Source organism: Parasteatoda tepidariorum, chromosome 3 (assembly GCF_043381705.1).
Source record: "Parasteatoda tepidariorum isolate YZ-2023 chromosome 3, CAS_Ptep_4.0, whole genome shotgun sequence".
NCBI lineage: Eukaryota > Metazoa > Arthropoda > Arachnida > Araneae > Theridiidae > Parasteatoda > Parasteatoda tepidariorum.
The window spans coordinates 76,747,438-76,771,974 of NC_092206.1; the positions used below are offsets into that span (position 1 = coordinate 76,747,438).

Below are 24,537 nucleotides of genomic sequence, written 5' to 3' on the forward strand. Positions count from 1 at the left end.
ATTTTTAATGAAAAATATCAGCAGGAAATATAATGCAATTTTTTTGTTGAAAAAGAAGATTCTTTCTGTTTAATATTTATCAATTTGCAATTTAATTTAAGGAAAATCTTCTCGTCTTCACCGTATTTATTTGAAGAAAAAAAATTAAATTAAAGGAGTCTTCTGAAGAAAAAAAATTTACCTCGATGTTTTGAAATGTAATCAAAACTGCTATTCCAAATATAAAGCTCATTTTCGTGAAAACGTACATTTTCTAAAATTCATTTATTTTAAAATTAAATTTATTTAAAGATTGATATGACAGATACTATGAAAAAGCTTGTCTCATGATCAACAACACTCCTTCGTTTTCAAAAATCAATAAATTATAGTTTTATTAGTTTTCAAATGACCATTAGAACCCCAAACTGATTAGTTTGTTAGGTATAATGTAGACATTCATTTAAAACAGGGATGGGCAAACTTTTTTGGTCGAGGGGCCAAAAATCAAGAAAAAAAATTTTTGGTGGGCCAAGTGAAAACTTCGAAATTTAAGAAAAAAAGGTGATATGCAAGTTTTAATTTAAATATTTAGTGAGATGAAGGAAATTGCGATTTCATTTTTAAAAGTTCCTTACATTAAAGTTGGAAGTGAGATATGCTTATTTTAAGGAACGAGGCTAAATGCTTTGCTGTTGGTCTACTTCTGAAATGATTTTTTCTAAGGTTCATAGTTGAAAACTCTTGCTCACATATATAAGATTAAGCAAACATGCACTGATTTTCTGAGCATGAAATATTAAATTTCGGAAACTAGCTTTTGGTAATAATTTGTAAAACTTTGGAATAGTATTTAGAAACGACTGCTTCAGATGTTTGTTAGATTGTCCGCTCTTTGGAGCGGAAAATGCGCAGTCTGCCAAATGTGAAGTGCAATTTACCTATATTAGATTCCATAACTCAGCTCCTCGAGAGAGACAAGCGCTAGTTGGAGCCAATCTACGGCTATTCTATAAAGAACTTCTGCTTTCAACATTTTACCAATTGAAGCTGTCTGAGCTAACTATATCCATCAATTTATGTTTTGTAGAACAAGAATAGAGGAAGCAAAAACTTCATCAGTACTTTGTTGAAAAAGGAAAAACAGAAGTAATTTTAAACATAGTCGACAAGAAAATGGATGTATATTGTTTATATTTGCCACTGATCGACAAATAAAAATTCTATCCGCGGGCCGGATAAAATCTTCCAGAGGGCCACAGTTGGCCCGCGGGCCGTAGTTTGCCCATCCCTGATTTAAAATATCAAACAATTTTTTTTTAGATATTATCTTAATTTCTTATCATTAACGTTAAAGGTTCTTAACTCCATCCCTCACCAATTATTTAAATTCCACTTCCAAATATCTGGAAATATGATCCGGTAAATAAGGATTTTACGGTAAAAAATACCGGCACCCTGAGTGCCCGTACTATTTACCGCAATTTGACCCAGAATTTTTTATATCGCATATTTATCTCGACTAAAAAAATGATAGGGTTTTATTATACGATATTAACATCTAGATATTTATTGTAAATTAATTCTTTTTTTATACGCATGGAGTAAAACATTCTATTAAAATTACCGTACTGTAACGCTAATGACATTTTAATAGAAAAAGATATATTTTTGGTTAAAAAAATACGGTATTTAAGCCATTCATTTGGTAATATTTTCATTTTTATAGTAAAGCGTTTACCGAAAATTCAAAATTTTCAAATTTTCAGCTCTTATTACCTCACACTTAGTAAAAGTACAAAATTGAAGAATAATTTAACGCAGTAAATGGTAGATGGTTTTCATGTCATGCTTTAAGATATCATTAAAAAAATATCTAATTTTATCACATTTACCATATTTTATCACATATTATACAATCAGATTTTATTGTTAATTTTACCAAAATCATTAAATAAAATTACCACTCAGGAAAAAATTACCGAGATCTTGGTGTTCTCATAGGGACAAAATCACTGTAAATCTTACGATATTTTGGTAGTTTGACCATATATTTTTATTCAGTGCATATAGAAATTATAAATTTTTAACACCAACGTTTTAGAGCTCCATCATTTATTGATATAGGGTAAACCAACCAGTGAAGGAACATTTCATATATATTGATTAAAAATAAGAATTTGAAAGTTTTTCTTTAGATTGATTGGTAACAATAGCTTACTGCCAAACAATAGGAAGTCATCTAGCAATGTTTTGGATTACCTGGTCACATAGACTTCTCTGGAAAAATTTTTGAATTTGTTATTATCTCTGCAACACCTTGTTTCTTTGAAAAAATTATAAGGTGAGTGTTTGTATTTATATGTTTGAAGTGGAATTAATTGCATGTAATAGTTTTATTTTTCTCACTGTGAAAAAGAGAATTCAAAATATAGTTATTGAAGTTACGTTTTATTTTTTTTAAGCATCATAGCATAATAAAGTACTGAGATAAGGGGGTGTTTATTCACTGGATCACCAAACGATGAAAAACCAGTGAAGGAACAAGTGTTCCTTTACTGGTTTTTTTTCTAAGTTAATGAAAATAAAAGATAAACTTTAATTTTCTTGTACCTTTAGTGATGTTCCGCATCAAAAGTATGTTAAAAATACGAAAAACAACTTCTAACCAGTGAGGGAACAGGCATGTTCCTTTACTGGGCATAGATTTCCCAGTGAATGAACAGTATGTGTTAATATGTTGACACTTTAATTTTCAATTCATGATTGCAAAAAAAAGTTTACATTTTCCAAGTATTTATATGTTCTAATTTCAAGACTATGCTTGTTTTTAAATATTTGTATGGCTTATAAATTCATAAAGAACATTAAAAAACAACCAAAATTAAGTGTTCCTTTACTGGGTGTTCATTCACTCGTAAAAGCTGTTCCTTCACTTGGTCTTCTTACGACTTGTTATTTGAACCTCCAAAACTTTAAAACAATATTATGTAAGTTCTCTACAGTTTTTTTACATAATTTGTAATTAGTAACAAATATGTTGACACTGTGATTTAACTAAACTTACGAATTTTGAAATTAATATGATGTTTTGAAAGGCAAGCGAAGCTTAAGTGTTCCTTCACTGGTTAGTTTACCCTAACTAATTAAACTTTCAATCATAGGTAAGATGCATTTTATTAAAATGTGAACGATTTCTTGCTTAGAACTAGCGATACCAAAAAGCATCATTTGAAATGTACCTAAATATTATATATAAATTTAGATTAAAGTTCATATTATAGCATGAATTACATATTATAGCAAGGCGTCATATATTCATTTAAAGGATCATTAAATGACAATATAATTAGAATTTTGATGGATCATGATTTGTAATCATGATTGATCTTTTTATGTAATCGATTGACGCATATCCTAAAAGAAAATTATAATTTTTAATAATTAGTATTTATTAGTATTATTAGTTATTTTTAATAACTAGTATTTTTAATAATTAGTATGGTTATTTCGGTTTTCCATAGTTATTCTTTTTCAAATTTCATTTTCTGATCGATACTTTGTGTCATTACTGATTATTTACATTTCTGTCGTTAGATAAAATAGATTTAGCTTTATTATTAGAGATTTATTACAAAGAACTATAAAAATGAAAAAGTTTTATTTGCTACCTAAATAATGTATCTAAATCAAAACTACATATCTCAAGCAAGAAAAAAGATTTTTTAAATACATTTTAAAGATTCATTAAGTGACAATATCTCGAATTTTGATGGCTCAAAATTATTACTTTTTTGTAATCGAAGTACATATCTTTAAGAAAAGTCAATTCTTACTGGAAATTAATAATTACTCTAAGTATGATAACTTCGCAATTCCACCATTACTCTTTTTCAAATTTCACTATCTTATAAATACTTTGTAAAGAAGTTCTAGTACAGTGCGCAAAAAAATCAGACCACCCAGAATAACTTTTGATACAATGATTGGATCCTCACGCTCAATCTGAATGGTTTGAGGAGATGATCTCAAATATGCTAATTAGTTAGTAAAGACGATATTTTAAGTTACGAAAGAAGACACAATAGCGTATTTTCTCTGAAAAAATGCAATATTTTTCGACTCGGACTTAAGTATTTACCTATCCGTTATCTAAGAAATGTGGTCCCCATAGCTTGGTCAGAAGAGCGATCCTACGTTTGGGCCTCTTAATGTTAATTCACATTTTGCGTCTTTCGCCATATCTCGAGAAATTTTTAAGCGAATTGAAAAATTTTTGCACTTAATTATAAAATTCATTTATCCAAGAGTTATTCCACTCAAAAATTAAATTTTAGTAAATATTGAGTATTTTTTAATGTTTTATTTGACAGCGGTCGAAAAATTTTGTCTTGTAAGGCTTACATCATTTTAAAAAATAAAATTTTACATAGCAAAATACAAAATCTGATTGTAATCGGTCTAATAGTTCCTGAGTAATCGAATTTCAGGAAAGTCGTATATTTGAAATTCGATTTCACCAGAAATTATCTTTAGATTAGAATATTTTATAATTGCGTGCAAAAAAAATTTGAATTCACTTAAAAAGTTCGCTTGATATTACGAAATGCGCAAAAAGTAAAATTAATATTGAAGGGTGCAAACTTTAGACCACTCTCCTTGCCAAAGTATGGGAAACATATTTCCAAATTGTGGCTCCTATATTTCGGAGATCAGAAATACGAATCAAAAAACGGTGCGTTTGTTCAGAGATAGTACGTTTTTGCGTCTGATTTCGCAACTTATTATATTGCCTGCACTAACTACTTAACATGTTTGACTTCACTTCCTAAGATTCAGTCTCATAACGTGAAGATCCGATCATTAGATCAAAAGTTATACGTGGAGGTCAATTATTTTTTTGTGCATTGCACACACGGTGCAAAATAAGCCAACAGCACAATTCCAGACTTAAATAGCTATATTATAATTTTTTTTTTCATATAATTCTGCGCTAACTTAGTTTATCTTAGTATTCTGTCTATTTTCTTAATATTTATTTTTAGGCTTCTTCGAAAATCTTAAGAGAATTTAATTAAAGCGCTCTCAGACTCCTTGAAAACACTTCGAAAACTTTGATATTTATTAAATCCGTCCCTTTCAAAACTTCATTTTACTACAATGGTGCTATTATTATCGTCAAAATATTATAAGTATATATTGAGTTTATTTAAATAAAAACGAACGTTTTGCTTTACATCGATTGAATAATACTGTCATTTAACTTAATTATTATTGTCCAAAGGATGCCCATCGAGGCTCTTAGTTAATTATGCTGATCGAAAAATTAATAACATTTTATTAACAGAAACAACAACAATAGTAAAAGACAGAGCGCCGCATTAAAGTATTAATTAGCTCGTGCATATCATCTGTTGACGTGGGTGGAAGCGTTACGTAATTCTTTGCGCATGCGCGATGCTTATATATTCTTTAATTTCTCTTAATTCTCCACAAATACATAATAGATATTATATAATTATTTTAAAATTTATAAAATGAAGATTATCTTTAGCTACCCTCATTTTTGATATCGGAGATATACGCAGGGATAAAGAAAATTCTGATAAAATTATTGTTCCGTATAGTAATGATATTTCTGATAAAGAAATAATTAAAAAAACATAATTCTTGTTAATAAAACCAAAATGCGTGATTTTTAAACCGTTAATATGGTAATTTTTCCCATTCATATGGTAGCGGTTTACTGGTAATTCTGATTTGTAATAGCGGTTTGCTAGTAATTCTGATTATTATTATAAATTACTGTTCTTACTACCACACACTTAATAAAAAGTTCAAAACTGAAAAGTAAATTTAACCGAAAGAAGGATTTTAATACCATGCTCTAGGCTATCATGATACAATTATCGAAGTATACCATACTTACCAAATTTTATCAAATATTATAAACCCATATTTTATTGTTAATTTTAGCAAAATCATTACCAAAGCTATTCGTCTTAAAGTATTTTTTTTATATTTTATAATCGTCGTTGAACAGCCTAACCAATTTTATGGGTTTACGACTACTAATGTACGACTACTACCATAGCCTTGCAATTTTGAACCCAATCCAGAGGACAAGGGAACTCCTGGGTCGAGTATTGGGAGAAATTTGCCTTCGTGGAGGACTTTTTGATGGAGCTAACCCGCATTTGAACCTCTCACGGATAGTCTGACGGCAAGGGGAATCTGTCCCATGATCCGTCTACCACTGAGGATATTTCACGTCAGCACTGTGGTCGGTGCAAGTCGGATGCGGAATTCGTATCGACTGGGATTCGTATCGTATCGTCTTAAAGTATTAAGCTTTTTGGTGTTCCTATTAAGACAGAAGCACTCTAAATTTTATCATATTCTGGTTCTTATGACCATATTTTTTCTTAATGCGCCATTTAGAAAAAAAAGTGTTGTATTCGAAAATATTCAAAAACAAATAAATAAATAAGCATTTCATAATTATTTCCTTCCTTATGAATTATTTATTTTGTGAACACCTAATATTATACTTATTTACCATTAATATGATTTAGAATTATGTTAGAAAAAAGAACATTTTATGTTTTCAAGCGAAAAAAAAGTTCAATATATCGAATAATAAGTTTAAAAAATTTTACACCACATAAAAATTAAGCTTCTGATATTATTTTTTAAACTTTGTTGCATGTGTTTTTAAAAAATTAGTAAATGAGATTTTTTCTTTCCTGACAAATGTTATTACTTATTTATGCTTCGGTGGTCTATGAAAATTAAACTAAAACAAACATATAAACGGTTAATGGTTTTTGACGAATTTTTCCATAGTGTCTCTATTATCATTTATTAAAGCTAGCAATATTTTCTAAAGAACACTTCAAAAAGTTTTACTGAAAAAAATATGTGTATTGAAAAAATTGCATCTACCTCCTCTATTTTGCTCTTCTTCTTGAACTAACTTATACACTTCAGACATTGTATTAATGGGTTTTTCCGGTTTCATGAAATTTATCCTGAAAGAGAACATATAAAATTCAATAGAAGTAAAAGTATTCCACTAGCATTATCAAAGCAAATTTAAGGCAACGTGATTGCATTGGACGTTTTCTATTACTTTCTTAAAAACAAATAACATCATGTACCAACATTCTTTCAAAGCAGTTACATATGCATATATAACTGAATGTATGTTGAATGAATGAATGTATTTGGGATTCAAGATTTTTTTTCGATGACTCTCACACGATATAGCATTTTTTGTGAATAATATGCTATTTTCATAACTGCTGTCAGTTTGTAACTATGACTGATAAGTCATGTTCAGCCTATCATAGTCAGCTCCCTCTAAGCTATTTCTGGAAATGATTCAAAACGTCAAAAAGAAGAAAAGCCACAGATTTGCGAAAATGAAGTGTTGGTGATTTAACTTTCCAACATTTAAGATTTTTCTCCAACGCTGCATTATGTTGGCTCATAAAGATTTGTATAAATTGATAATTATGAAATGACTTGGATAATTTTTATTTAGTTGGAGAAATCTCGCTTAATAGACAATTTATTTCTTAAAAAACGGTTTAATTACTTTTGAAATAGTGAAGTTTTTTTTCGTTCTAAAGTCCAGGTAATTCTTTACCGCCAGTTAGATATAGTTTAAAATTTTAGCTCTACTTCAAATTAAAAACACTTTTCCTTTAGTGAATCAGTTTCGAAAAAAAACAATGTTAATGGCACAACCAAGAAAGGATATGCGAGTATTGATATGCATACATATGCATGCATACATGCAAATACAACTATGTATTTGTATTAATTGAATATTGCATTATTAGTTCCTCTTTCTTTGGTCAAGCATTCGAAGTTTCATTCGAATTTTTTTTCTTTTTTTTTCCAATGCCTACCTGTGCTAACATCCGTCAATTCAGGCATCTGCGATGGTGTGGGGCTCTATATCTGCCCGTGGATTGAGAGCTCTCGTTGTTTTGAGGGGGTGGTCAAAGGGAACCATTACCGAAGCATTCTCGCAGATCATCTTCACCCTATGCTTCATACTCTCTTTCCGGGAGAACGGCCTGTGTTCCAAGATGACAACGCCCCTGTTCACATGTCTCACTGTGTTCAAACATGGTTAAATGGGCATATTGATGAAGTGGAACATCAAACGTGGTGTCCTCAGTCCCCTGATCTCAATATCATTTAGCCTTAGTGGTGTTTTTTAGAGAAAAAAGTCCGTGCCCGGTTTCCTCCTACACTCATATTCTCTGAGCTCGAGACGGCCCTGCAAAAGGAATGGCTGCAAATTCCGATGAACTTTGTTCAAGACCTTTGTTTGCTAATCCCGCGTCGAATGCAAACTGTCATTCAGGTCAAAGGTGGCCCAACTTCTAATTAATAAAATATTTTAATTTTTTCACAGGTGGTCTTATTATTTTGTCCTATACCTGTATATATGTATAACNATGGTTTTTTCCTTGATTTCTTTATATTTCTTATATTTTGAACTATTTTTGAAATGCATGAAAAAGAATTAAAAAATCATTGAAAATCGAAAAAGATAACAAATTATTGAAGATTAATTGTATTACTTACATTTCAATTGTATGAAACGGTTTAAGTGTACTTACCCCATAACTCCTGGTGCTATCATTTCCGCATGTTGCGATAGCGTTTGAGCTATTACATTCATCGAAAAAGTTGTCATTTTCTTTTCTTTTAATTATTCAGTAAGCAGAATCTAGAAAGTAGAAATTAATTTTGAAATTATTTCTAATGTATAAAACAAATCACTAAAGAACTTTGGTTCTTAATGTTCGTTTGCATTTTATATTGATGGAGATGGATGTAATTTATAATGAATCTAAACAAAAGTTTCGAAAAATCAATAGGAAGTAAACACAACATTAATAATTGCTCGATTTTATAATTTTTTTTAGGATTATATTATTTTGTTTTATTCGATTCAGGTACAAAAATTCTATTATATTATTTCAAATACATAATCTCAAAGCCATTCGATATGCAAAGCACAACGAAGCACAAGGTGAAAATACAATGTTAGAATTTCCATTCTTAAATTTCCGTAAAATAACGGAGAGTACTCTCCGTTATTTCCCGTAAAATTCAATTAACCATTCCATTAATCTCCATTCAATTAACCGTAAAGTTTTAGGTAAAGAATATTTTTTTACCTTTATGGTTTCGAAACCATTTAAGACTAGAGTGATTAAAGAGCAATGAATACAAAACAATACGGTTTTTTAACATTTTTTTTACAATTAGCATGGTTTCAAAACCGTAAAGAAGAATTTACTTGGACATTGGAGCAAGGTTCTTCGTTACGTAATGGACATTGGAGTTAGATTGTGGATTAGTTGTATTTTATTAAATGAACTGTGAAATGTAGTTTAATTTATTTTTCAGGTTATTCTCCTTATCGTAAGAGATCGAAAGTATTCGACTTTTTTGTGTTAAGCTACTTCAATGTGCTGCCATCTATGCCTGAATGGTATTCTAATAATCAGAAGTTACAAATTGGAGAGAACACTGAAAACTTTTCATGTGTTGAAGGGAATGAAGAAAATATTGCAGTACCAATGCTGGGATTCGAACCCCGGTTTTTATTGGTTGAAAGATTTGCATACTAGCCCTCTATGCTACAATATTTACCTATCTGCTAGAAACTAAGTGGCTTCATTTTCTGGACCTAGTAATAAAATTCTGGTTGTTTCACCGTATTAGGAGATATCGGTTAATAAACGTTTTTTTTTCTCTCTCACAGTTAACAGTTCAAATACCATCTTAGTTATAGTTATATTACTGTTTTGTTTGAATATGGTAAATGAAATATTAAATGAAATATTATTTAACCATTTTTCCGAGAACTTTTTACAGTGTGAAGTAATGAAACTTAAGATAGTAATAATCTTAAAAACCATTTAAAAGTAAAGATTTTTTTCATTTTTACTATGTTTTTCTTTTAAAAGGATGCTGAAATTTTTGTAGCAATTTTCACCCATAATGTTTGTTAAAAAACAGGCTAGAATTATTTTAGCTTTTATTCCTTAAACTTAACGTGCATACCCCAATTATGTAATGCAAGACATTCTGTCTCTTCCTCTTCTTTTTTTACATCTAGCTAGCTAACTATGTATAGTATGAATCAAAGTATCTAGTGAATAAATTTTTTGACATATTTACATCCAAAAAAAAGGTTATAAAGTTTTAGTACTTTTTATATACTCATAATTCCTTGCACTTTCTTTCCTTTCTTAATATTCACTCTTTGTTATTACGTTTATTTTTTTGTTTTTAGTTTTGTTACTACTTAAAATTAAAGGCTGAAAACCAAAAGCGGTAGTCATATGATATTACTACGATATGATTAGAATACGTAACATTTTATGATAAACATATTTTAAATTTTATCTAACTTATTAACGGTTTTAAATGCAACAGAGAAAATTTTCAATTTAGTTCATAACAAGCTTTATTTAAATGGCCGGAGAACTTTTTCAATGTTGTGTTTATTTACACACGTTATACTGATTCACTTTTAAATACTGATTTTAAAAAGAATTTAGTCAAAAAAGTAATGAAAACAACAAATAAAGGCTAGAAATCATTCTCGATCACCCTAGCTTAAGAAACACTACTGTTTCCAAACGATTCTATATATAACATTAGGACTTAGAGAATGGCATCAAGGTCTCTTTGGAAAACAATATCCCCTCTTCATTTCAGCTCCTTTCGACTCTAATAAAAGAACGGAATTCACTCTCTTGAACTTCCTCAATGAAGAAAGAATTCTGAGCCCTGACTGATTTAAACGCTTCATTAAGAGAAAACCGCGATTTTTCTAACTGAAGTTCAGCTTCTGTTTTAATTAAAAAATAAGTTTTGTACCAAAGAAACCAATACTACTGAAATTATTGCTAATCATTTAGAAGTAATTACTTGAGGTTTTATTTATCGAAGAAAAAGTACTACTAATCATGGTGAATTTTTTTCATAAACTTAGTTTTTTTTAGTTTCAAAATAATATACATAAAGATTTTGTCCCCGTCACTTTAGTTGCGGAGATATAAATTATTCAAGAAAAAAAAAAGCTTAGGCAAAAAAATTATAAAGAAATGTAGAATTTTCCTTAAATTTGTAATAAATAATGCAATTGGGTACCATGTGCCTAACCATGTGATTTAAATCACATTTAATTGGATACCTGTATGTGACGTTGGACGTGTGTGTCGAACCTGATTGGCTTCTAAATCGACAAATGCCACGATTTACCTACGATGACGTCACTTGAAGGTATTTAATTGGAAGACTCACTTTTAAGATACTTAAAAAAATTGACTTCAAATGATTTCGCGTTAAGGACCGAATTTAGCTAATAAGTTGCTATTATAAAAGAAACATTCTTAAAATGCTGAACTGTGAATTCGCTACTCAAAACAATAGAATTTATAAGCTAGCTTTATAACTTCCTCTTTTTTTATTTAGCCTTTTAAAGCGCAAATATTAGTTATAATAGTTTCCAATTAAGAAGAAATTCATATAAGCTTCTGCAGCTACAGAACTATTTCAACTGCGAAATGAATTAAATTTGGTGACATATTTAAGATAAAAATTATAATTTTTAATAATTCATAACTAATTACTTCAAAATAGACAAAATAATTTTATACATGATTTCAGGTAGTAACAAGCTGGCGTGTGAAAAGAAAATTCAGCCTAATTGGCGAGTGACACTTCGAATACCTTGTAAATAAAAATATTAAATATTTCGTGGTAATCAAATTCATAATTAACTCATATTGTCACAAATATACTACAGAAGCTTATTATTTAAATCATATCAAATATTTTATTTATCTGAATGAAGATTAACTAGAGTAAAAAGTTCAAATTCTGTTTTAATTTTGATTTTTCTAAATTAAGATAAGCTTCTCTTAAAATAATCACGAGCCATATTTGACTGAAAATTATAAATTGCGTATAAACCTTCATACAATTAAAATCTAAATACCTAGTCTTAAAAACAATAAAAAATATTTCCTTAACCACAGATTATGGTAGAATATATTTAAAATGCAAATAAAGAACTCAAGCAAAAAGCAACGCCCGACTTTTTAAGGTAAAGATGCAAAAAAAATTTATGAATATTAGAAAAAATAATTCTATGTAATTAAAAAATAATTCTATGTAATTAAAAAATAATTCTATGTATATTATTTATACAGTATAGTTACTGAGAGTATACAGAAAATATTCATTCAAACTTAAAGCTTCTAGGTATTAGACATTAATCCCACTTCCTTTGCTTATGTTCTTTTTTATTATCAACAATACTTAACAATATTTAACAATCTTTGAGCTTTCTAATTAATAATCAAATATACCTCAGTTTATTATGTTAGCATATTTTGAGATTATTTTTAATACCCTAATATCCTTCTCTTTGTTTATATCTTAAAAGTATGATGAATATGAATTGCTAATAATTTATTCCAAATTTCATTTAAATAGTTTTGCGTAAGAAAGCTTATGATTAGTTTTTTTTGTTATATGAAGTTTTTCTGAAAGGTAAAACATTTCTTTAAAAATAATATTTAAGGTTCTTTCAATGAGATATGAAGCCGATAATAACATTTCGAATTGAAGAGTTAAGCCAAGTTGAGCCGAAACTAGTAAATAAAGTATCTGGCATAGATATATTTCATTAAAAATAAAAGGAATCACGTAATTCAGATAGTCTGATCTATCGATTTTAGTCGATCGTTCTCTGATTCAGGTCAATATTACGATCTGTGGATGAATGAATGGATATATGAATGGGTCTGCACTATAAACGGGTGTGACGTATGGCGTGGCAGAAGTCGAATTCTTGGGCATAGATGGCGCCATTGGAAAACAAGAACAACCCCCCTCTGCCTGAACAGTCATACGCCAACAACAACAACACAGAATTCTGAAAAATTCTCTGGGCGACTTCCGGAACGTTTGAGCTGTTATCTAAGGAATGGCCAATTAAATAAAATACCAAGTCAGAAAACATTATAATAAATTTCAGGGAATCAACTTAGAAATATATATAAGTTACAGTCAATATATCTAATCATTCATTATTAACAGTAAATAGTGATATTTAATAATAACCAAAGATACCGGATCCAATGTTTATTGTAGGAGAATTTAAAACATTGGCCGGTTGTTATTAAAAATTGTCATTCGAATTTTGTATTTTTTTCACTATTGTTATTTTTTTAAAGGTAAATTGTCTGGTATTCCCTACACTGTTGTTCCCTACATAAAGAAAAAATGTTGAAAAATTTTCACGTTTGCTCGCAGAGCACAGTCCTTTTAAAAACGCAATTTTGGTTAGTGGGTAGACGCAGATGTGATTATTTGTTTATCTTTAAAAATAACGGACCTTTATTAATAATAACTAAATAAAGCAATTAAATTGATTTTGACCAATTAAATGTTCATTTTAAATTCAAAATAATTTTTAATAATAATCACAAATATTTGTTGTTAAAAATTTTCTTAATCATTCTTAGTAATAATATTATTTAAAATTGTTATAAATAAAATTATTAAAAATTACTATTAATAAATAAGCTACTCATAAAGCAAACATAACATGCTCTCAAGTTTACTAGAAAGTAAAATGTATGCTTTAACTTTATACGCAAAATATTAAAAAAAGTTTTATGCAAGCGATAGAATTTTTCTACTTTACTCCTTCCTTGATCCTATGTATTTTTAATATTTAAAAAGGCTTTCATTAATTTTAATTTAACATCAGTATAAATCACGTGGAGTAATTAGAAGTTCTTCTTTCTTAGAATATACAAAACATCACTATATACTACACTACGAGCAGATTCAAATATTTTTAACAGTTCTAATTATTTTCCGAGTTTCAATTACTTTCAAGAATAAATAACTTCCTAAGTACATGCGGATTAGAAGAATTTCATTTAGCTTTTCCATTTCCTCAAACTTATACCTATTTTTTCGTACAAAATGTCAAAATTTTATACAAAATAATGACATTAGATAAACTTAAAGAAAAAATAATTTATTCGTAGGGAAATTTCAAATGCCATTTATTTCAGGAAACTGTATGATTAATATGATACATTATACAAAAAATATCAATTGTATTTTAAATTTTGATCCGCAAGAAATAAATTGTTATATTTTTTCTTCAAAGAAAATAGTTTCAAATTACATATTAATCTCTTGCACTATAAAAAACTAAGCAGAATCAAATTACAGTAAAAAATAACGGCACTCAGGGTGCCGGTACTTTTTACCATAAAATCCACTTTTATCAGAACATTTATTTAAAGAAACTGTATGATTAGTATCACGCATTATACAAAAAATATCAATTGTATTTTAAATTAATTTGATCCGTAAAGAATAAATTGCTAGATCTTTTCTTCAAAGAAAATAGTTTCAAATTACATGTTAATCTCTTGCACTATAAAAAAAGAAATCAGAATCAAATTACAGTAAATCAATGCCATAAAATCCATTTTTATCGGAACATGTTATGGGACAAAAAAATCTGATATACCGTAATTTTTATTTCAATAAATACCATGAAATAGATGAATCGCTATAATTAAATAAATATTATTGTAAATACTACGGTAAAAAATTTTACGGTAAAAATGTATTTTGCGGATAATGCACTCAAAGAGCCAATATATCATACCGTAATTTTATCAAGAATTTTTCACAATATAGGCTCAGAAGCTAATATTTCTAAACGTTAAAACTTCTAAACTTTTCAACTTTGGTTTGAATCTGTTGTTATTGTTATTATTACTATTATTGTTATTATGGTGTATGATTTCTCATTAATTATTCTTTAACTTTGCTATCGTGTTTTTATTATTTTTAATATTTCTATAGATAATCACTAAATAATTAGGTTGTGTTTTTTAGTTTAATATTAAATTTTTGAAACTATTTGATAGTTTCAGGGAAATTCTCAGAAAGTGGAAGGGAAGCATAGATCTAAGATTTACTCAAAGATTTGAGCATAGATTAATATACTTTAATTAAGTTTAAATTTGTTCCTGAGTAAAATTTCAAAGTAATTTCTAAGATTTACTCACAGATTTATGCTCAGATTAATAGATTTTAATTAAGTTTAAATTTATTCCTGAGTAAAATTTCAAAGTAAATTTAAATAAAATTCCATTAAGTGACAGGAATTAACATAAATGATCGCAAAATGTTTCTATATATATATATCTTTAAAAAATATTTTTCATACAAAATGGACCAATTTTGGACATTAAAGATTTTAACTGAGCCAATGCAATCCCATAAAAAACAACAAATTAACAAATACTCCTTAACAAAGGACTTCAATATATATGGACGTAATTTTTATTGGGTGAAACAATTTCAGATAAAGCAATTAAATGTTTTTTATACATGTCTATAACAGTAAAGCACGGAATCTCCCAAGTATTTTAATAAAAATTAGATCAAAAAAATTATTTTATAGTATATTAAATTTATGTATCGCTAAAATAATTTTTCATGAACTAAAGTATTAAGTTTTTTCGTATATTTCTATGAAATATTTCTGTAAGAAAATGTCATTTTCTTATCCGTGAAATATAAGATACTGCGTACTGAAATAACTAATAGCGTTCGCAAAACTAATAATTTTTTTGCCAGTAAATTTTATTGTTTCGGATAACCTGAAAACTATTAGTAGATTAATTAGTAGATAAATTTTACTTATACAGTCGAATCCCGTTTTTGCGAAATTCGAAATAGCGAAAATTTCAAAGTAACGAATATTTTCCGAATCCCCAAATGTATTTCCATGTGAACAATGTATAAAAAATACCGATATTACGAAATCAATTATCCGATTTAGCGAAGGCGAAAATGAACACCAGGTCTTATTTTCTTTGATGAACAAGACACATTTCTTCAAAAATGTTCTCAGAAATGAAATGTTTTATCACCCTTAAAATACTAATAAGTTTCAAATGTGAAAAACCTGTCAAAAAAAGAAGAATCACTGGNCGGAAAAATTATCAAATTAATGGTTTAAGTACCGTATAAATTACTTATGATATCATACTAAAATTATTGCTTGTTTGTTTTTTACCTGAAATGTTGTTACCATTCAATAATGCAGTTTTACCCTAATTTTTTTCTCCATGCACTTCTTGAAGCTTGTTAATATTTGTTATTCCATTTTAAATAACTAATAAAATTATTTAAAAAGTCCTTTAATATTTATATCCAAATTATATTAATATTAATTATTTAATATTTAATATCCAAAATTATTTAAAAGTCCTTTAACTAACATATTAACTCATTTTAAGATAAATTATCTGTCTTAAAATTATTAAACTATTACAAGTTTTAAAACATTTCCATATTGGAACCAATTCAAAATCAAACGTATAAAATTATTTCTAAACTTTTGAAAATTTATAATGTACAAACCCACAAAAATTACCATGATAAAATATTTCGAGCTATAAAGTGTCGTAATAAAGTGTTTTCGAAAATACCGTAAATAGAATATTCAGTGAAATTGGAAATAATATATTTCCTAATATATCTCACTTAAGTAATCGATAAGCTAATAAATCTCAAACTACTAACATTTCACAAGAGTGATTTTAAAAGCGTCATTTAGCTACGATATACTCTGAAAATATAATTTGCATAACTTTAATATTTTTATATTTTTCCACAGCTTGCAAATATTAAATATTTTTATATTCCGAGCTGTTTCTTATTTTAGATTGAGTTCTCTAGTTAAACTATAAATGATTTACATTGCATATACTTTTAATTTATGCTTCCTAAATGTACAATTTTGTGGATATTAATTTCATATAAACAGATCTAAGAATAACTTTACCTAATGTAATGCCTCTGTGCTATTACTCATACTGATAAATACTTTTATTTCATTAACAATAATCTCACAAAAGCAATTTTACTTATTTTTTCCATTAACAGAATTTTTTTGTGCTGTCTTTCTCTAGTTTCTACAATCTGTTCCTCTATTTGTCTTGTGCTTATATGTTGTTCTTCGTATTGAGTAGCAAGCCCGTATACGTATATAAATATAAAATCATTTAGAATATACCGTTATAAATAAGTAAAAGATTTATTATTTTCGAATAAATTTGCCTAGTTGAGATAAAAGCATTTACGATTTCTTATCATTATTATCGCAAACAGCTGATTATAAAATTTTACTTAGCATGCCATGAAAAGTGCGATAGTGGTTCTCATTCATTTTTTTTACAATCAGATACATTCATTTTTTACTATCAGTTAGTCCCATTCATTTTTTTATTATCAGTTTTACTATCAGTGCAAATAACAATAATTTCATGTATATTACAGGTTACTCTGGAGTGATCACCCTTAATGTTTATTTTTAGAATCCTAATGGTTATTTTACGAGTGTTTATTTTTAGAATAAAGTTGACAAATTTATGAAATAAATGTTATGAACTATTTTATCATACAAAATGAGTAATGCTATAAAAATCTGATAAATCAGCGAAGAAATCGGTATTAAAAGAAAAAATATGTTTATCTAAGGAAACAGAGAACAAACGAAAGATATTGATAGAAATATTTCAAATTTCAACCGGCAGCTCTTTTTTTTTCAATAAGGAAATATCAAATATTAATAGCATTTTTCTTTTTTTCTCATTTGAATAATAATCTGCTATCCACAATATATTTAATTTGAGCCGCGATGGCTCAGGGGATAGAGCGTTCGCCTTCCAATGAGACGAACCGGGTTCGAATCCCAGTCGATACGAATTCCTCATCCGCTTTGCACCGACCACAGTGCTGACGTGAAATATCCTCAGTGGTAGATGGATCATGGGTTAGAGTCCCCTTACCCTCAGGCTAACCGTGGGAAGTTCTCTTGGTCTTCCTCTCTATGTAACGCAAATGCGGGTTAGTTACATCAAAAAGTCTTCCAAAAAGGCAAATTTCTCCCAATACTCGATCCAGGAGTTCCATTGTCTTCTGGATTGGGTTCAAAATTACAAGGTTATGGAGATGAACATTGGTAGTCGTAAACTCATGAAATTGGGTCGGCTGTTCAACGACGGTTACAAAATAAGATGTATTTAATTTTATCAAAAAGGAAAATACTACTAAATCTAATGAAGCTCAATCAATCAAAGAAAATGAATTAAAATTATCAAAACCAGTTTGACTGCTGGGTAAAATACGAAGGCATTTCTAATGGCCATTTCTCACACATCCTCTCAATTTCTTCTTGAAATGAATCCATGTTATACAGTTAATTCCACAGTTAATAACTAGAATTAAGTGTAGATAATCAACTGCTCAAAGTGAAGTTTCATAGTTAAAAGTTTGTTATAAAACAAATTAACTGCACATCTTGAGCTAATTAGAATAGCGATGTTTGGCACACTGTTCCTCCAAAACACCTTGACAGCTAATTTTAACCTTTAACTGTTAAATTTTATTAGTCTTAATATCAGAAAAAAAGGATGATTACTTTCTTTTTTCATTGAATGATCCATTTTTAATGGCCTTTCGTCAACAGAACAAATGTCGCTAAGATTTTTTTATAGGAAAGCAAAAAAGGAAAGAGGATCAGGAGCAAATAATCTAATCATCTAATAGATGCAAAACTCAGAAAATGGTCTAATCAGCTAGACGGCTAATCAATTTATCAGCTTTTTAGTGCATAAGAGAATTGACGTATATATGAATCAGTGAACGCATGTGAATTAATCTATAAGTAAATATTTAAAATTTTGCAAATCTATAATTTATAATGCAGCAATCAATAACTTCAATTTTCTTTCCCTTCCTTTAACAAATCCATGTGAGGCTAAAAACCTTTTCTTTTAAAGCAACTTAATTCTTTCTTGAAAATTACTTTTCACTGCGCAAAGTGTAAATAATTATCAGCTCTTAGATATCTAAACAAGTAGCGTAAGAAATAATACCGTTGCCTTAACACATTACTGAAGATTGTTCGATGACTTATATCAATAGACAAATTCTCTTCCTTGTAATGATGCTTTTCAAATTAGTTAGGAAGAGAGACATACTCCCTTATTATTATACTTGTTTTAAAATTATCTTTATAGAAATATATATCATTTTTTGCGACCTAATCAATATCATTCCCTATTATAGACATCACCTATTAAGTAACGTAAGGGAGATAGGAAGTTTACGATAAATTTTCAATCAGTGTGGAATTTTTTATGAATGCTAAACAAAAGTGAACTAACCATTATTGAACAAATTTACTACTTTTTATGTTTATTTTTAACTTTATTTTAAGGATATACGTAAACTTATTTAGATGGAAATATTATAAAATAATATTTTTTCGTATAAGTACTTAGTGAGGACAAATTATAAAATAGATTTTTTATACTATTGCTTATAAATAAGAAAGTCAAATCAAAATGAAATTAAAATAAAAATAATTCTAAAATCTTAAAATAATAATAAAGACCCCGGGCTAAGCTGTTAGTAAGATATAAATTTGACTTCCTACGGAAAAATAAATTTCTAAAAGAAGTTTCTTAAAAATACGAACATGCTTCGTTACTTGACTCGGTATGAAATAAATTAATAATAAGTAACTATTCAAAATATTATCCAAAATATTAGTTTTAATTTTAACTTTTTTCAAAACATTATCCCAAAAAAAATAATTATCTTAGTTTTTCTCAAAATGCTTTCCAAAAAAATTAGTTTTAATCTTAATATTTTTTTTTTTAAAAAAATTTAAAAATATAAAAGAAAGACAATATTTTTGCTACAAGATTTATATTAAATACTTATAGACAAATTTCAAGAAAAAGTATATATTCAATATTTATTTTTAAAAAATGCATATATAGGAAATTTAAACAAAAGAATAGAGTAGCATTACGTGTATTAAAATACAGAAACAATTTATAAAGACCATCATTCATGCACGGCAATAAATACGCCGAACAATTAAAAATGATATCCACCTACCTTCAACGATATCAATAAAACCAAATCCAAAACTTTATGAAATCGAATACGAAGAGAGGTGTTTAGAACAGAAGATGAGCTAAAGATGTTCTGGATCACAGTCTTGTGGAAAAGAAAACAATAAAACAAACAAACTGAAACAATAACCCAGAGGAACAGTCGGATGGAATGGCACAAGGTCACGTGGTTCTTTTAGCATCCCTTTTTCTCTTACCCATTGTAAAATTCGAAACTGAGATAGAGAAAAGTGTTTTTGATGAGTCAAGACTTGGCACTATTCTTGCTGCCACCTGCAAGTTTTTGCATTCGAATAGGTCTGACTACACTCTATTTCGAATTAACAAGTCATATATATTTCGTCTAAACTGATTTTAATCCCACATTAATTAAAAAAACGTCTTGCATAATCAGTTTAAATTGTTTTGATTATTTCCAGTGAAACGAACCGTAGATATTGAGATGATAGAAACAAAAAACGAAGTTATGAGTTTTATCTTTTATATTTTATATTCACACACTAATATTCTCCTTAAGAAATTTTTAATTTTTCCATAATTTATTATCTTATATACCTTGCCTTTTTGCACTAACATATGGAGCATAATTTAGCAATATTATCGCACTTTCTAAACTTTTATACACGATATTGGGGTTCACATGAGCACGATACTGTGGTTCAACTTGAATGACAACATGGCACAGTGGGCCAGTATCCAAGGTTTCGTGGCCAAAATTAGTATTTCGATGAAATTTGTTTCAAAATTTGGGGGGTTTTATTTAGGGGTTTTTATGTGCAGGTAAATTAAATTCATAGTTGAAATTTTCATGTGCACTAACAATACCCACAAAAAAATGGCGGTTGAAATAAGGCGAGCAAAAATAAAAATAATAATATAGTACGTTTAAATAATTAAATATAGCAATGAAAATATAATAATTTTCGTAATTTTATATTAAAAATGAAAAGCAAATTATAATTCAGAAGTAATATTACAAAATAAAGCGAAAACATGAAAAAAAAACATAATTTTTGTTTTTCGGTATATTTAGTCCACCTTTGCAATACGGGCAGGTATTTTCGAAAGAAGAAACGTCAAAGAAGACAACAAAAAAAGTTTAGCTAATTACCTCGTGGAACTTTTTGGAGATAAGTTTCGAAAGTGATTCAAACATTGTAAAATGTTAAATGATAAGATATAAACTATAAGTTTGTCAAGAATATTAACTAATCCAACAAATTGAAAAATCGTATTATAGTTTCAGACTAATTACTCTGATTAAAACGTAACAGTAAGGTGAAACTCCTATACATATTTCTAAAATAAAAATGTAAAAGTTACATTTAAAAAAAAATTTAACATATTTTTCATTACATTGTACTTTTGTCTGTCCAAAAAGTAAATTATAATGTTTGGAATGATTATGAATACTTAATTTGAGCTATATTAAAACTGCCTACACATATTTTAGTTGAAAATTTAATTTTTGACTTTTGGTCAAACATCATGGTCTTCTGGCCCACAGTGCGTGGGTCAGTTTATTACATAAAGGGCAAAAAGTGATAAATAAAGGTTACAACAATTTACCACCAGTTACTGATAATATAGTTTAACATTAAACTGATTTTTCAATGAATGAGTTTACGCAAGACCTTATTGCGGAAGCGCGATAAGTTAAAAATAAGAAAAATTATAAAAATAAATAAATTTCGTAACAAAATTTTGTGTAAATAGCAATGGATCAATAATTATAATAAGCAGTTCCCATTTATCTAGCATTACAGTTTAAAACAACGTATAAGAAGAATGTTTTTTTTTTTTTTTTTTTTTTTTTTTTTTTTTTTTTTTTTTTTTTTTTTTTTNTTTTTTTTTTTTTTTTTTTGTCTTGTCGTTTGCCTGTTTAGGCGATTGTTTTTGTTTTTCTGTGGCGCCATCTATGGCCAAGAATTCGACTTCTGCCACACCATTCACACAACCACAAACCCGTTTATAGGGTGGGTCACATTCACACACACATAGAAGAAAGGACATAGAACACACAGAGATAAAGAAACATCCATGCCTTGACCGGGATTCGAACCCAGAACCTTTCTGATGCAAGGACAGTTCCCTGCCCCCTACACAGACCGGTCGCCATGAAGAATGTTAAACTGCAATAGTGATCTCTCATTACAACTATTACAACTACGCCATACCTTTCCTTAGCACAAAACTAATAAAAAAAGGCACAATTGTCCACTTTTACGTTTATACATGATAGAAACAGACTTGCTTTAGCAATATTTTCTTACAATGAATTTAACTATCATTGGATGAAATCTTATATACTGCGTATGTATCCCTTTAGGCACTTAGGACCTTAAACATAATCCTTCCATCATCTCTTGTCCTTGCTTTTTTACAACCAGTAATTCTTCATATCTTGTAAAGATGAGACAGGCTTGGACTCGTTTATTTTTAAGAAAAGTTTTGGGCTTGGGAGGGCTCGAACTCATGAGGAAATTTCTATTAACTTCTTTACTACTTTTAAGCAAACGTTTGGTTCAATTATTACGTATAAAAAAAAATTTAATTTTTAAGGTACAAAAAATTACATCAATCTGCTACTCATGTTCAATGCTTTTGCTTTGTGAGACTAATATTAATTATCAATAATTTAACTCTGGATAGGGGGCTCTAAGAAATCCCGTGTATCTCGGGATGGGTAAACTTGGATCAAAATTCACTTTACCAATTCATTATTGTAGATCATTTTACCGTATAAACGTTGGTGCACCACGTCGAAATAAAAAAATTCACATGTAGATTTGAGATTTCCTAAAATGAATCGCAACAATCTTATATTAAGTTTACAGTGCTGATAGCGATTTTAATATTAATTTGCATATGGGTCATTTTTATGAAAACATTCATCTTAAAATAATAAATGAAATTCTTAATTTTATTAAATTATTAAAAAAACATATTTTAAACAATAGAGACTCATCTTTTGAATAGTTAATGCTCTATTGTGGTCCCGGCAAACCCTTACTTTATGTTAACCTCTCATGTTAAACCAGGTGAGGAAATGATACATTTATTAAAATTTTAATACAGTGTTTATGCTTAACTAATTTTTGAAATCATTCAAATGAAGTCATGTAAAATTGCAATTTATAATAACTACCTTTTTAGATACTGTTTTTTATATTTTTATTTTTAAAAGGTCATGAGATGATAAAATGATAAATATGCTGCATTCTTAAATTTATTCAAATGAATTCTACAGACGAAGATTCAGTTTGATGAAAGTAAAAACATGCGCTATTTTGTTATTTATAAGTCTTCAAAGCTACTAATAACGAAATTTAGTCTCCCCAGTGGTTTAGGTTGGTTAAAATATTATTGTGAAAAAATGATGTAACTCACTAGATACAAACTCTAAAACGAGTCTGTGGCATTTATGAAATATTTTTTATCATAAACCGAGTTTTAAATTGTTTTTCTTAATTCATTACTTCATTATTTTAAATTGAATTAAACAAATCAGTAATTTTATTACTTTTCTAAGAAACGATATTTCTAATGCTAATTTTACTGCGAGGACATCTTGAAGTAGTAAGGGCATGAAAGCATATTTTGGTAGCAGAAAATAAATAAAAATAGAAAAATAATGATCTTACTTTTATTATTTTGTTGAAGCACATTTCAAAAGATACTCATTTCTCCCGTCCCCTTAAAATTATACGTAAGTCATAAAACAAGCATAAAGTATAATGGCAACTGGGAAATGACTGTTTTTGTGAGAATGACCTGTATACATCATAAAACTGAATTTAAAGACACAAAAACGTGATACGTGGGAAGAAATATTGAAAACATTTCGATATATTTTTATATTATTCTACATTATATTACCTAAATTTAAACTAATTGATGGAATATATTTTGATAAAAAGAAGTACATGCATTGCCAATAATGCAAAAATTACTTTTTTAAGCTTCTGAAAAGGATTCGCATAATAAATTCAATATGTTCAGCAATAAAAAAGGGATAATCCATCATTCTAACCAACACGAATATTAGTTTCAAGTTCTTGGATAATGCTCAAACATTTTAAGTAAAAAATTCCTTTCTTACGAAATAATATAATGTTTCATAACATGACAAATAAATAATATCTTTTTTAATACCAAAATAATGTAAAATTCTGGAATTAGATTTGTTTGAAAATTTTCGCTTTACGTTTCTCAAATTTAAATGAAGTGAAAATTCAGATTTGTCTACTAAAATCCGTTCTTTTTAAAGTTTTTTTTTATTGCAAGGTGGAGATGGTTGTTGCTGTTGTTGTTAATTTACGTCGCACTACAGCTGCACAATGGGCTATTGGCGACGGTCTGGGAAACATCCCGGAGGATTGTATTTGTTTGACCAATCACAATTTTGATCCTCTGCGGAGGGGATGGCACCCCCGCTTCGGTAGCCCGACGACCTGCGCGCGAAGTCGAGCACTTT

The 24,537-nt window shown here is 28.4% G+C and overlaps 1 protein-coding gene across 2 annotated transcripts in view; it reads right to left on the bottom strand.

Moving 5' to 3' along the window:
• The window catches only part of LOC107438117 (PDZ and LIM domain protein Zasp), a 50,515-nt gene extending 30,244 nt beyond the window's left edge, over nt 1-20,271 (bottom strand). Inside the window, exons 1-3 of one of the 2 annotated variants that reach the window (XM_043055039.2) lie at nt 20,044-20,271; nt 8,619-8,728; nt 6,925-7,010 (exon numbers count right to left, since the gene is read on the bottom strand). In XM_043055039.2, the coding sequence (XP_042910973.1) occupies nt 6,925-7,010; nt 8,619-8,695 (163 nt within the window). In that variant the 5' untranslated portion in view covers nt 8,696-8,728; nt 20,044-20,271. The remainder of the gene's footprint in view (nt 1-6,924; nt 7,011-8,618; nt 8,729-20,043) is intronic. The other variant, XM_043055040.2, reaches the window with a different exon arrangement.
• Nucleotides 20,272-24,537: the final 4,266 nt, after the last annotated feature.